General features: G+C 55.1%; 1 protein-coding gene across 1 annotated transcript in view; it reads right to left on the reverse strand.

The window, feature by feature from the left end:
• C11H6orf132 (chromosome 11 C6orf132 homolog) overlaps positions 1-13,222 on the reverse strand; it is a 32,409-nt gene that overhangs the window by 18,776 nt on the left and 411 nt on the right. Inside the window, exon 2 of the mRNA XM_058306717.2 lies at positions 1,040-1,146. Coding sequence (XP_058162700.1) covers positions 1,040-1,146 — 107 coding nt within the window. The remainder of the gene's footprint in view (positions 1-1,039; positions 1,147-13,222) is intronic.

Consider the following 13,222-nt stretch of genomic DNA (forward strand, 5'->3'; position numbering starts at 1 on the left):
GTGCCAGCATGAGGCGCCAGCCCTGTGCTGTCCCATACGGCAGCCCCTGGCCACAGGTGACCACGGAGCACTTGAAAAGGCCGGTGGGACGCGCTGTAGTGTGAGGGATGCACTGGAGTTGGAGGACTTATTTTTAAAATGAGAAGGCAAAATACCTCAGGATGTGTCTACATTGATTAAATGTCAAAACTATAATCTTTTGAAAATATACTGGGCCAAGTCAAACATATTAGTAAAGTGGATTTTACCTATTTCTTTTTACCGTTAAGGTGGCTACTAAAAAATTTCAAATCACGTATGAGACCTGCATTCTGTTTCTCTTGGATAGCGCTGGTCTAGCCTGACTCAGAAAGCCCAGGGCCTGTCACCTCCGTATTAGAGCCAGTCACAGAGCAGTTCTTTTGGGTCTCTCTGCCTTGTCAAAGAACAAAAGCCCAACGATGGACTTCAGAAGGGAGTTTCAGGTTTCCTGTAGTTTCTGACCCACCAACACATCCGCCCCAAATGCGCTTCTCCTAAGGGCTAAATGTCCTTCGAGGCGGCTTGGGCATCACCCCTTCCAAGAAGCCCTCCTTGACCACCGCCTGCCCTGGCTCACGTTCTAACAGCCTGTTCGCTCACTCATCTCTACACGGGGCAGGGAGCTCCTTGGAAGCAGAACTGCTGGCCCCGTCACCTCTGAACGCCAGCACCTGCTGCAGCAGGGGCCCGGCGCAGGGGCCGCCAATGATTGTAGGATAGGAGCCCTGCTCCGCTGCAGGTCCTCACACCGTACCATCTCCACACACAAATTCCCCGTTAGCTCTGCTTGGGCTCTGGCCCCAGAGGAGCGGGCACCCTAATCCCAGCCGTCCTGCCGTGGACCTTGGCCATGCCTCCCCCCGTCGCCACCCTGGGTTTGCAGAATGAAAGCTGGGAATGGAGGGAGGCTGAGGCTGATCTCCGCCGAGGCCAGGGGATGCAGGGCTGCCTCCTCTGTGGCAGCCGTGGTCCCCCCACCCAGCGCAAACCCCCAGACCCCAAGAAGCCCCGTACTCACCAGCGGCAGGAAGGTCAGCAGGGGTCGGACGCGCGGCCGCGCTTTCAGGGTGGCTGTTCCTGACTCGCTCACCGTATTAAACCGATTGTCTCCATAGTAGATTCCATCTGGAGGAGGCAGGGGAGGGCAGAGCATGAGCTGGGGTCACAGGCGCCTGGGCCAGCAGAGGTCAGCCTGCCCCGCGGGTTTCGGTCCAGGAGAGCCGGGCCTGGGACTGCCCGGTTTGTGGTAAGATCCTCTGGATAGGGGTTGACTGAGGGAGTAGGGGAGGGACGGGGGGCGGCTCCCTGGGGTCTCCGCCAGGGTTCCTGGGGCTTGCAGACCCCAGCTGCCATCTCCCTCCTGACCCAGCTCTCTGCAGGTCCTGCGCCTTCTTTCCCACTGGACGCTGTCCCTCCTTTTGGGGCCCTGAGAGCTAAACTGAGGCCCCAGACTCGGCCCAGCCAAAGGCTATCTTTGAGAAGGAGGGAAACACGCCAGCTTTTCTCCCAAGTGTTTGAACTTCTAATCTGGAACAAGCAGAGCAGATGAGGCCACCTGCTGCCCCCATGGCCCCGACTCCCCCTTCTGGATTCCTCACATGTGCAATTCCCCTTGCCTGCAAATGGCCAGCCATGGAGGGAGAGTGCGTGGCTCTGTTTGGTGCAAAAGGAGTGAGACCATAGGATCAGTGGGACCCAGCAATCTCCCCAGCTCCACCAATGACCCGCTCTGTCGCTCAACCTCTCTGGCCCTCAGTTTTGCCATCTGTACAATGGGAGTGATGATAGCACCAACCTCTTGGACTGCGGAGGGGAGCAAGTGTGGCCGTCAGCACATAGTAAGCGCTCAACATAGTCCCTTGCCCTGATACAAAACACCTCCCACTTCCCCAGGCCGCGGGCCGTTGCTCTGGGCAGTTTCCGCTGTGTGGGGGAGGGTGTGAGGGGCTGGTCACTCTTACTCAGCCGACCTCCCTCAGGACCCTCGGCCCACTCTGATTGGAAATTTGCCTCTAGGTTTCACACTGCCACCTCCTGGAGGCAAGGATCCCTGCCGGCCTCCCGCCTCCCGTGTGCTTCCTGAGCAGAGAGCGCTTTCATCCACTTAACAGAGCCGAGAGGGAAGCGAGGTCCAGATAAGCTACCCGAAACCTACTCAGGGCAACCCACTGCGATTGTATCCCCCTCGGACAGGACTTTCGGAGAAAATTCCAAGAGAGCCAAATCTCTTTAAAAGCCTAGGCTTGTGGGGAGATCCTGGGATCAGAGCCCGGTCCTGCCGGCCCCCTACCCCTGCAGCTAGGCCCAGGGTGTGACCCCGAGGCTCCCGGAAGCGCCCACCCTGCCAAGGCAGAAGGTTGGCTGGCACATTCACCCTTCCCAGGCTCTCACACGGGGCCAAAGTGGCAAGTTCCACGTGTGCCTCAAGTTCCCAGAAACTCCAGTTCAGAGCACTGCCCTGCCCAGTGTGCTCCACAAAACGTGCCTCGCCAGTCAGGGCCGGGCCTCCCGGTCAGGGCCGCCAGGCTCCCGCCCGAGGCTGGAAGCCAGGACTCCTGGGGTGGGGGGTGGGGAGTCTTAGGGTGCAGCCTTGGTCCAGTCAGAAACCACAAAGCAGAGCTACCTGGACACACCCAGCGGCCACCACTAAAGCCCACCCGATTCTCCCAGACTTCCAGGACCCCACGTGTGGGTGCCAGGATGTCCTGGGACATGCTCTAGAGCAGGGATTCTTAACGAGCGGTCCGTGAACTTGAGTTGAAATTTTAAAAAAACATTATTCCTGTGGGGACGTGTTGGTGCGGGTGTGATATAGTTATTAAATAATCCGCAGGATGGTGTGGACTTACTAAGGGCTCCGTGGTTTTCGCCTGACTGGCGAAGGGGTCCGTGGAACAGAAGAGGGTAAGAGCTCCTGCTCTGGACCGTGCTGTGGGCACCAAGGCCCCAGAAAGAGGTGCCTGGTCCTTATTACGACCGGGGTGGGGTGATTAACGCCAGGACTTGAGAGGCGAGCTCCTAGGCAGACACTTTCTCTAATTATTTCATTTAATCTCTGCACTAGCGTTAGGATTTAGGTAGCCTCCTTTCTACAGGTGAGTTATCAAATTAATGTCTATTACGGTGTACCTAGGAGCTTTAGAAGCTCGATAACCTAGCAAGGTGAGAGCAATACTAATAAAACTTAATGAGCACTTAGGATGGGCCAGGCACTGTTCTAAGCATCTTCCACATTATTAATTCATTTAATTCTCAGACCAGCCCCACGAGGTGGGCACTAACAAACAGTACCTCCACTTTACAGCTAAGGAAACTGCAGCACAGGCAGGTTAGGTACCCTGCCCAAAGCCTGACAGCAGCAAACGGTGAAGCCGGGCTCTCCTTGACCTGTGAACATGGCAGACACTGCCCCAGAGGAAGGACTCACAGTCCTGCCATTACAGAGAAAGGAAGGAGAGCCCAGAGGAGTGGCTCAGGGACACCTGAGGGGAGCTTAACCCTGATTTGGTGATGCGCTTATTCCCACTGCAGGGGTGGGAAGGCAGAGGCCAGCGGGGAGCGAGTAATCAAACCGTCACACAAACAGCCGTGAGGGACCTCATTCTCGGAGGTGTTGTCAGGGGGAAAACATCAAGACGTGAAACTACGGTCAGTAAAGTTCCAATTTTGGAAAATAAATTGTACATGCACTCAGAGCAGAAACCCTGGAAGTCCACGACACATCGCGAACAGCGGTTCGGGGTGGAGATTACAGCGGATTTTTACTTCGTTCTTCAGATTTTCCAAGTTCAGTGAGCATAGATGACTTTGATGCTCAGAGAGGACAAAGAGCAGACGGCCGCCCCGCGCCCAAGGCACTCACAGTCTAGCTGGGGAAAAGAACAGCCCCCGTAAGAGTCGAGGCAGGGAGAGGCTGGGCAAGTAGGGACGGGTGAGCGGGTGTGTCGGAGCCCCCACCAAGGGTGGGATGAGAGGATGGGAGTGCAACGGCAGGGCTGGGGCAGGGACCCGCTCCAGCCAGGGGCAGGGAGGTGAAGCGGCTCACCCAGGCCACGCAAGGGTCAGGACAGAGCCAGCCCACGCTCTCACCCCCTGCAGGTTCTGTGGCCCAACCCTTACTCCCAGGCTCTGAGTCTTGGCTGGTTTGTGGTGGTTGTAAGCAAGGGGAACCATATCGTTGTTCTCTACGGTATGGAGAGGGGGGTCCGCTGAGGTTGAGGCAGGCGTGGAAGGCACAGGCGCCCCCACATCCCCACTGGGGTGCCTCTGGGAAAACCAGGCTGAAGAGATGTGGCTGGCATGTGAGATGGAAGGCCCCTCTCAAGTGAGAGGGGGAGAGGGCATCGCCGTCCCAGGGTCCTCAGGACTGGGGAGTAAAATATGGACTAGAGTGGACTTACTGATATTCTGCTATAGAATTATTGTGACTCTAGCAATGGAAGAAACTGTATCATCGATGTGGAGACAGTGGCCACTGGAATTGCTGAGGGCAGGCAGAGGGAAGAAGAGGTGTGATATGGGGGCATTTTCGAGACTTGGGAATTGTCCTGAATGATATTGCAGGGACAGATGCAGGACATTATATATCCTGCCATAACCCACTGAAAGTACTGGGGGAGAGTGTAAACTACAATGTAAACTATAATCCATGCTGTGCAGCAGTGCTCCACAATGTATTCACCAAATGCAATGAATGTGCCACACTGATGAAAGAGGTGGTTGATGTGGGAGGAGTGGGGGTGTGGGGAGCGGGGCATATGGGGATCGCCTGTATTTTTTAACGTAACATTTGTGCTACGTATCTTTTAAAAATAAATAAAAAACATATTTAAAAAAAAGGTGTGGCTGGAAGCAGACTGACTTCTCCTGGGACCCTCACGCCCGGGCTCAGGCTGCAAACCATCAAGCCACACCACCAGACAAGGCCAGGGGCAGCCACCCCCGTAAACTCCATCCGCCAAGGGATTCAAGGTCAGGGCCCGGTTTTCTGAGCCTCAAGGTCAAGGCCCAAAAGACTAAACAGAAATCCAGGAGAGTCCAACCTTGGGGAGTTTCCTGTGGAAGTCAATGAGCACGGCTCACTCCCACTATAGAACGGGATGTCCCAAGAAGCAGCCCCTCCTTACTTGAGGAGATAAAGGAGGGCCAGGACCTCCTGGTGGTCCCTTGAGAGGAAGGGAACATGAGGAGGTGCGGGGGTGACCGGGGAGGAGGCCGGCTGGTTTGTCTCTGAGACCATGAGACGCTCAGCCAGGTCTTGTCCACCCTGGATCTCGGCAACTCCCTCTGTGCGGGCCTCTTGGGCCTTTCTGCTGGGAGAGGCTTAGGGATCTCGAGGTTTGGGCTTGCCTCACCACAGAGGCACGAGTGGAGTCGCCAGGTGGGTTCAGAAGGCACGAAGGGGGAGGTAGCCACCCTCAGACCCTAAGCCTCCAGATGGAGGCGCAATTCCAGCAGCCCAGAGCCCAGCGTAGGAGACTTCAGGGGTTGTGGGCAGGACTGAGCCCCAGGTGGAACACAGCCCTGTCAAGACATAAACTCAAGCCTCTGTCTGGGAAACTCACCTAAACATAATGCAGGAATAAAACAGGGGGAGATCCAGGTCTGTATCCATTAACTCAGACCGGTATTTAAACAACCCCATGTCATCTTTGTGATAGATTGTGTGCAGGGTTCCTTTATATTCTGTTACAAATTTTACCTTTATATATATGTGTGTATATATATATATATACACACACATACATATATAAAAGATTTATTTATCTTCATTTATATCCCCCCCCGCCCCATTGTTTGTGCTCACTGTCCGCTCATCTTCTTTTTAGGAGGCACTGGGAACCAAACCTGGAACCTCCCACGTGGAAGAGAAGTGCTCAATCACCTGAGCTACCTCAGCTCCCTGGTTTGTTATGTCTCTTATTGTCTTTCCTCCTTGTGTCTCTTTTGTTGCATCATCTTGTTGCGTCAGCTTGCCATGCCTGCCTGCCGCGCCAGCTCATCTTCTCCAGGAGGCACTGGAAACCGAACCCAGGACCTCCCATGTGGTAGGCAGAAGCCCAACTGCTTGAGCCACATCCACTTCCCATCTCCTTTATATACTGAAGGGAAATAAAAGAGGGCCTTTGCCTTCATTTACACTTCTTCAGGGACCTGCGTTCACACAAATATCCAAAGAACCGATTAACAAATAATTCTCAGTGCCACACTTGTCGCAAGCAGGAGAGCGTCACCTCAGATTTCAAGCCGAGGAGAAGCAGCTCACCTCCCACACCTTCTCCCTGAGGAGAACCAGACCTCCCATGGCTTGAGGGGTATTTCAGTTTTGGTCAAGGCTGCCTGGGGCTGGGAGGACAGCTCCTCATCTGGGGAGGAGGGTGGGACAGTATGGGGCTGAGGGTATGGCTTTAGAGTCCCAATGACCTTGGGCTCCAGTCTTGCTCCAGCACTTACTAACTGTGGGACCTGTGCACACAGCTGGAGGTCTCCACACAGTCAGAAGTCTCCACACAGCTAGAGGTCTCCACACAGCTAGAGGTCTCTGGGCTGTTTCTTCATTTGTGGGGACAATGATCCCCACTGTGTGGGGCAGCGCGGGGCTGAATGAGATAACGTGTGCAAAAGGTTAGCATGAGGGAGGCGGCTATGGCTCAAGGTGTTGGGATCCTGCCTACCACGTGGGAGGTCCCGGATTTGGTTTCCAGGGCCTCCTGGAGAAGACAAGCAAGACAGCAAGCCGGTGCAATGGACAGGTGCGGTGAGCTGACGTAACAAGATGACATAAACAAGGAGACACAAAGAGGAAAGACAATGAGTGACACAACAAAGCAGGAAGCAGAGGTGGCATAAGTGACTGGGCACCTCTCTCCCACATGGGAGGTCCCAGGTTCAGTTCCCAGTGCCTCCTAAAGAGAAGACAAGCAAGACGCCACAAGCACACAGTGAATGGACACGGAGAACACACAGTGAGCACAAACACCCGGCGGGGGGGTGGCGGATAAATAAATAAATCTTTAAAAAAACAGATTAGCATGACCCATCTAGCAAATAACTGGTGGTCAGTAACTGCAAGGGCTGGCTGTTATCATCATCATCATCCTCTCTGTCCCACCTTACCTTGTCCCATCAGGGATTTGGGCTCTGAGCTTGAATTAGGTGCCGTCACCTGCAAATTATGGGCGAATACCTGTATCCATGGGCGAGAGCGGTGGCCGTAGCTCTCCTGTCAGGGAGAACTCAGTGCTGAAGCTCGGGGCTTATCCCAGCCCCTCTCTTTGCAGACAGGGAGCTTGAGGCCGGGTGGGAGGGCTGGCTCCAGGTTGCAGGGCAGGGGTGGTGCCAGGGTCCAAACAGGCATCTGCCCAGGGCTCACTGCCTTTCCCCAACAGGTAGACCTGGTTCCCTCCGTGTGGGGGTGTGTGCATGCGTGCATGTGTGTGTGAAATGAGGGGGACCAGCTTTGGGGAAGCCGAGGGCTGGACACAGGCTACTGCCTCGCTCTTTTCTCCTTTTCTCCCACCAGGAGGCACCTCTCACCCCATCTTCTGCATGTCTTTCCTCGCAAAGTTCAGGGACCAGAAAAACCTGGAAAGGCTACTAAGCTCCTCCTCCTGCTCCAAAGCCGCCCACGGAGGTTCATGGAGGTTCATGGAGGTTCAGGTCAGAAAGATTCCAGGACACACAGATAGTTAGCCCTTTCCCCAAACCCTATGCAGGCCCAAACTAGAGAGAAAACTAAAGGGAACGCTTAACTGCATAACAGCCATCCAGGCCGGCTGTGAGCCACACTCTACCTTCAGTGCCTTACGTTTGTCCTCACAACAACCCCGCGGGAGAAGTGCTCTCATCATCCCCATTTTGCACATGACGGAACAAGCTCAGAGAGACTAAGGCCTCCTCCGAGGGCGCACAGCTGGTGAGCAGAAGGGACCAGGCTTCAAGCACAGGCAGCCACATGACGGAACAAGCTCAGAGAGACTAAGGCCTCCTCCGAGGGCGCACAGCTGGTGAGCAGAAGGGACCAGGCTTCAAGCACAGGCAGCCTGACTCCGAAACCCAGCCCCTCTGGTCATAGCCGGCAGAGCAAGGAAATAATGACGGGACCCAGCCTCTCTCCTCTCGGTCTCCTGTTTTTCTGAGAAAGACTAGAAGTGGGTAAGGCACAAAGTCAGGCAAATGGACTGGGAATCAGGTGTGTCATCCCCCGACCCCCCCCCAGGTAATACCTTTGAGCCCTTCCTCAGGCTCAGTTTCCCCACCTGAAAAGTGTGGATAATTACTCCGAGTCTACCGGAAGCCTCCCAAATGAGGGGAGGGGAAGAAGTTAGCAGGGGTGGGGGGATGGCTGGAGCGATGGCACGGGGCCCCAAATGCTGGGAGCCGCCAAATGACCCCGGGAGTGCTGGTCATGGGTCGAATGGGATCTCAGAGGTTAGGTGGGGAGTTTGTTGCCTTGACCTACGGTGACCCAGAACCCCAAAACAGACACCAGTGTTGATGGATGGGGTTCTTGCTCCATCTCAGGAAAGAATTCAAGGACCGAACTAGGCAACAAGGAGGCTAACTGAAGAGTGTTAAAGAAGGCAGGAAAGCGGGAGCAAGGGGTAGGGCGTGTGCCAAGAAGCATGCAGGTAGCCACCTTGACCGGTTGTTAGCGCACATCTTACCAGGCAGGTCCGTGAGCTTGAATTGAAACTCAAAAAACATTATCCTTGTGGGGACGTGTTGGTGCGGGTGTGCTGTATTTATTAAATAATCCACAGGATAGTGTGGACCTAGTAAGGGCTCCGTGGTGTTCACCTGACTGGCAAAGGGGTCCGTGGAACCAAAAAAGAACCCCTGTAACAGTCCTTGGGCAACAGGCGGGTTGCTGGAGAAGCTGAGCCTTTATGTCAACTTAGGCTTCTGTCCCCTGCAAGCAGGCGTCTTTCTCCAGAAATGTAACCTGTCAGGGGCTGCGGGTCTCTCCGCAGGTGGGGGTCTCTGGCTCCACCTGCCCCGGGTTTCTAAATACCCGATTCTCCCCATGCCCCAGGTCCGCTTCCTGCTCCCTCACCAGCACCACCTCCTCTCCTCCAGGTGGAGCGTCCAATCCCCGGCCACGGGCGGTGGCCCTGCCTCTCAGGGAAGCAACTGGGGCGGCCCGTGGCGATGTCACCCACAGGTGACGTTAAGGAGGCCCTTTTTTTTTTTGCTTATTAACAGGTCCACATGACAGGAACCTGAAAAGGCCAGTCCGTCCCAGCAAGCCCCGGCAGGCCTGACCCGAGCACCAGAGAGGCCTTTGTCCAAGGGCAGAGGGACACCGGAGGCTGGCCGGGGGTGCGAGTGGGGGAGTAGCAGGGACAGGAAGGGAGGACCCTCGGTGTGGGGACTGGAGCCGGGAGAAGACGGTGAACTGGCCCTCTACTTCCCCGCTAGGACTTGCTACTCAGAGCGTGGCCCGCAGAAACAAATGTATTATTCTTTGCTGGCTGGAGAGAAGGGGTGCCCCCCAGCAGGGGTCAAGGGAGGCCTGGCTTTCTGGAGCTGAATTGCAGGGACAAGGGGCCCTTATGTAATGCAGCAGCGGGGGGAGGGCGCACAGCACGGCCGAACCGCGGCACACCTCCAGGGGACACGGGACTCAAAAGTCTCCTTCACAGCCCTGCAAAGCACAGGTCAGATTTCCTCAGCTGCTGCCAGCCAGGCCAGGGCCAGAAATGGGTGCTCGGCCCTAGGGTCCGTGGCTTCCCGCTCTTTAACCTGGCTTGAGACACAAGGTCAGGAGTCCCAGAAGCAGGGACCCCAGAGCGAGCAGCCACCCTGGGAAGCACTGGGGTTCTCCCGATAAGGAGCTAGTTTACATCTTCTCTACACACTTATTAAGCATCTACTGCATATGCTGTAGGGAGTCCTGAGGGGGCTCCAACTGGGGAAGGACACCCCAGGATTCGCAAATCTGCCTGTACAAAAGAATCTTTGGAGGAACTGGTTAAAATCCCAGATCCTACCCCAGAGATCTGACTTTGGGGGCAGGGTGCCAGCAATCTGCATTTTAAGTTGTGACAAAGGCAGTCTACCTTTGGAGGAGCAGGGCAAGAAAGCGAGTCCCCCCCAAACAAAGGTACCCCACTGGTGCACTGTGCTGCGAGTAGATGAATTAATTCCAGAGGCAAGAGAAGAGTATAGAGTGTCTGGCAGTTAGATCTCCGGCAGCAGTCCTATCCCTTATCTTGGAATGTGCAAGTTTCTAGCTCTCTGTAGCTCCCTTTCTCATGCATTAAAAAAACAATAGATTTTGTGTGATCTATGTATCTTTTAAAAACAAGAAATATATTTTAAAAAATAAAGTAATTTTGGGAAAATGTCACCCCAAACCCTGAATATGTATTTTTAAAAAACCCCAAAAAACAATAGAGTAGCCATGTAAGAATCTAGTTCAAGCTGGGGGAAGGGGAAAGGCTTAATTAAGGTTAAGAGCATTAACTGAATAAACTTTAGGGCAAACCACCTTCACGTGACTGTTTGCATTCTACCGTGCACCCAGCCTCCCCGTGTGCAAACACATTTTTACAGTCTGTGGTGCAGGGCAAACGGCTCCTCCTCAACTCCTTACACAGCCCTCCGTTTATTTTTCCCCCTCCATCCCACAGCCTGATCCAAGGGCTGGATACGGCCAGCATCTCAAGGAGAATGTCACAATCACAGGGCCCTGTGGAACTCTAATCCCATTAGGATGGCCTCTGTGACTCAGTTTCCTCCCAGTTTACATGAATGTTAGACAGAGGGACAGAAGCAGGTAAGGGGAGGAAGTGTTCAAAGCTGAGAGTAACCTGAAAATAATAAATCCTGCTTTAGAGCGGTGGTGGGCCAACTTTTACAAAACTTCTGAAAAGGGAAACATTTTCTGGGTGGTAGGCCATTCGGTCTCGGTGGCAACTACTCAAAAGCAGCCAAGGAGAATATGTGAAAGATGGGCGTGGCTGGCTCTGTAGCAATAACACTTTATTTACAAAAACATGCCATGGGCCAGATCTGACCCGGGGCATAGTCTGCCAATCCTTGCTTTGGAACTTTTCTTTTCTTTTTTCTTTTAATAGTTGGGAGAACTTGTATCTTTAATGCTCTTCCAAGCGCTGCCACACACCCCCCCCCCCAGTCAGTGGTCCTGTCGGCAGTCTGGACACCAGCTCCGTGTAACAGAAGGAAAGGTGGAGGCCCGCGCAGTGGCTACCCCCCACGTCTGACAGAGGCACGACTCCAGGCCGGTCCCACATCCCTGTCCACGTCAGCGGCCCCAGCCCCAGCCCCGCCCCTTCCCCCATCCCCAGCCCCGCCCCTTCCCCCATCCCCAGGCCCACGTGTCCTGTTCAGCAGGACCGGCGTCCTGCAGAACACCCCGGAAACACTGCCCTGCTGGTCTGTGCTCTATTTTCCGCCCCTCCATGTGCAGGGCGGGCTGAGCCAGGCTGAGTCAGCCAGGGGCCTAGCCCTGCCCTGGGGAAGGACTCCACCCCCTGGCCTCCCGCCCTGCCTAGGCTGCTGCAGCCCAGCTGGCGGAGGTGCAGGGCGCCATGCCCCACACTTGTCCCACCTGCAGCCCATTCAGCCCAGGCCAAATGGAGGGGCAGTATCTGAGAGGCATCTGAGGTTTCCACTTGGAGGAAGTGTATGTGTGTGTAGGGGGGGAATGTTCTCAAGACAGTTGCCTCCCTAGTCAGATTCGCCCGTGGATCTCCTTCCCCCAGAATCAATTGGGCAAACTGGTTAAGAGGATGGTCTTGGCTTCAGATATTGGCTCTGCCTCACAAGAGAACTTTTGGGGAAATGTCCTAAAACTGGATTGTGGTGATGGGTGCAATAACTCTAAAAGTCTACTAAGTCATTGAATTTCAGTACAACAAAGAAACAAAAATCTGGGTCTGCCATTTAAAGCTGGGGTAAGGGGCATGCCATTTACTTCAATCGCCTCACCTGTCAAGTAGGAATTATAATAGAACCTGCCTCATGGGCTAGATGAGAGGATTCAGTGAGACGACAAAGACTGTAAAGTGGCACCTTGCACCTAATAAGGGCTCCATAAATATCTGCTATGCAACGTCTTCATGCAGGTGCGGAGAGCTGCTGAGGCCCCACGGTACACATGCTAGCAGACCTGAGCCATGCCTCCAACAAGCCCTGCTCCTCCCTGTCGTTGCTCCTGCTGTTCATGCTGCCGGAAATGCCCTTCCCTCTCAGCTCAAATGCTATTTCCATGCAGAATTCATTTCTACTCTCTGCTCCTTATGCCTGGTAATCTTTTGTAGAAAGGGCTCAGAAAGGGCTAAACAGCATACGGTCAGTTCTGTCCGCCCACTAGGCTAACGTCCTTGCGCCAGGGAGGGTGATATCTTGTTGGTCCTGATCCTATCCCTGGTGCCTGACCCCAGCAGCAGGGCTGAGGCTTAACATCCCCCATGGGACCCGGCACAGTGGCCCTCAAGGTCACTAAGGATAAAATGGTGACAATGGAGGTGGATGGACAAAAGCACCAGGTGGCTCTCCTTGGGCCCAGAGCTGGGGGACATACACAGGAAGTGAACTCCAGTCCCCGTGTCCCCTGGATTCCCCCCAATTAAAGCAGGAATTGCAGGGGGATGCAGCAATAAAGTGCCCCACAGCCAGGGCCCAGGGCCGGGATGCTGTGGTTTTCTGAGCTCCACCCACCCTGACTCAGGCGCAAGGGGCAGCCAAGGTCAGGAGAGGGGGTTCCTTGGCCTCCACGGTCCCATCTCCAGCTCTTGTCTGACCCACCAGCGACGCTGGCCCCAGGTTGGACCAGCAAGAGCCTGTGACCCCAAGAAGCGACCCTGCGCCACTCCCGGGCTGTTCTCCTAGCCATGGCCCTGCTGATTTTTCTGGGCCTCACTGATAACGAGCCAAGCATGTGAGTGCCCAGGACAGCCCCCTTCTCTGTCTAGGGAAGCTGTCTTGTGGAGAGCACCTGGGCCAGGAGAAGCGGAGCCTGGGCTGGAGGAGGAGAGCGGAAGCCACCGGGGCCCCGACGACCAGGCACGCCCTGCCCCCCAGGTGGGCGGCAGACAGCCCTGACTCAGCTGGCGGAGGGGTGGGGGCGCAGCTGCAAACCCCTGGGAGCCTTTCTGGCAACAAGCGCGCAAACACAACCTCCACCCAGGAGGGAAAGAAACGCTTGGGAAGTGGGACAGGGATCAGGTAGAGG

Source organism: Dasypus novemcinctus, chromosome 11 (assembly GCF_030445035.2).
Source record: "Dasypus novemcinctus isolate mDasNov1 chromosome 11, mDasNov1.1.hap2, whole genome shotgun sequence".
NCBI lineage: Eukaryota > Metazoa > Chordata > Mammalia > Cingulata > Dasypodidae > Dasypus > Dasypus novemcinctus.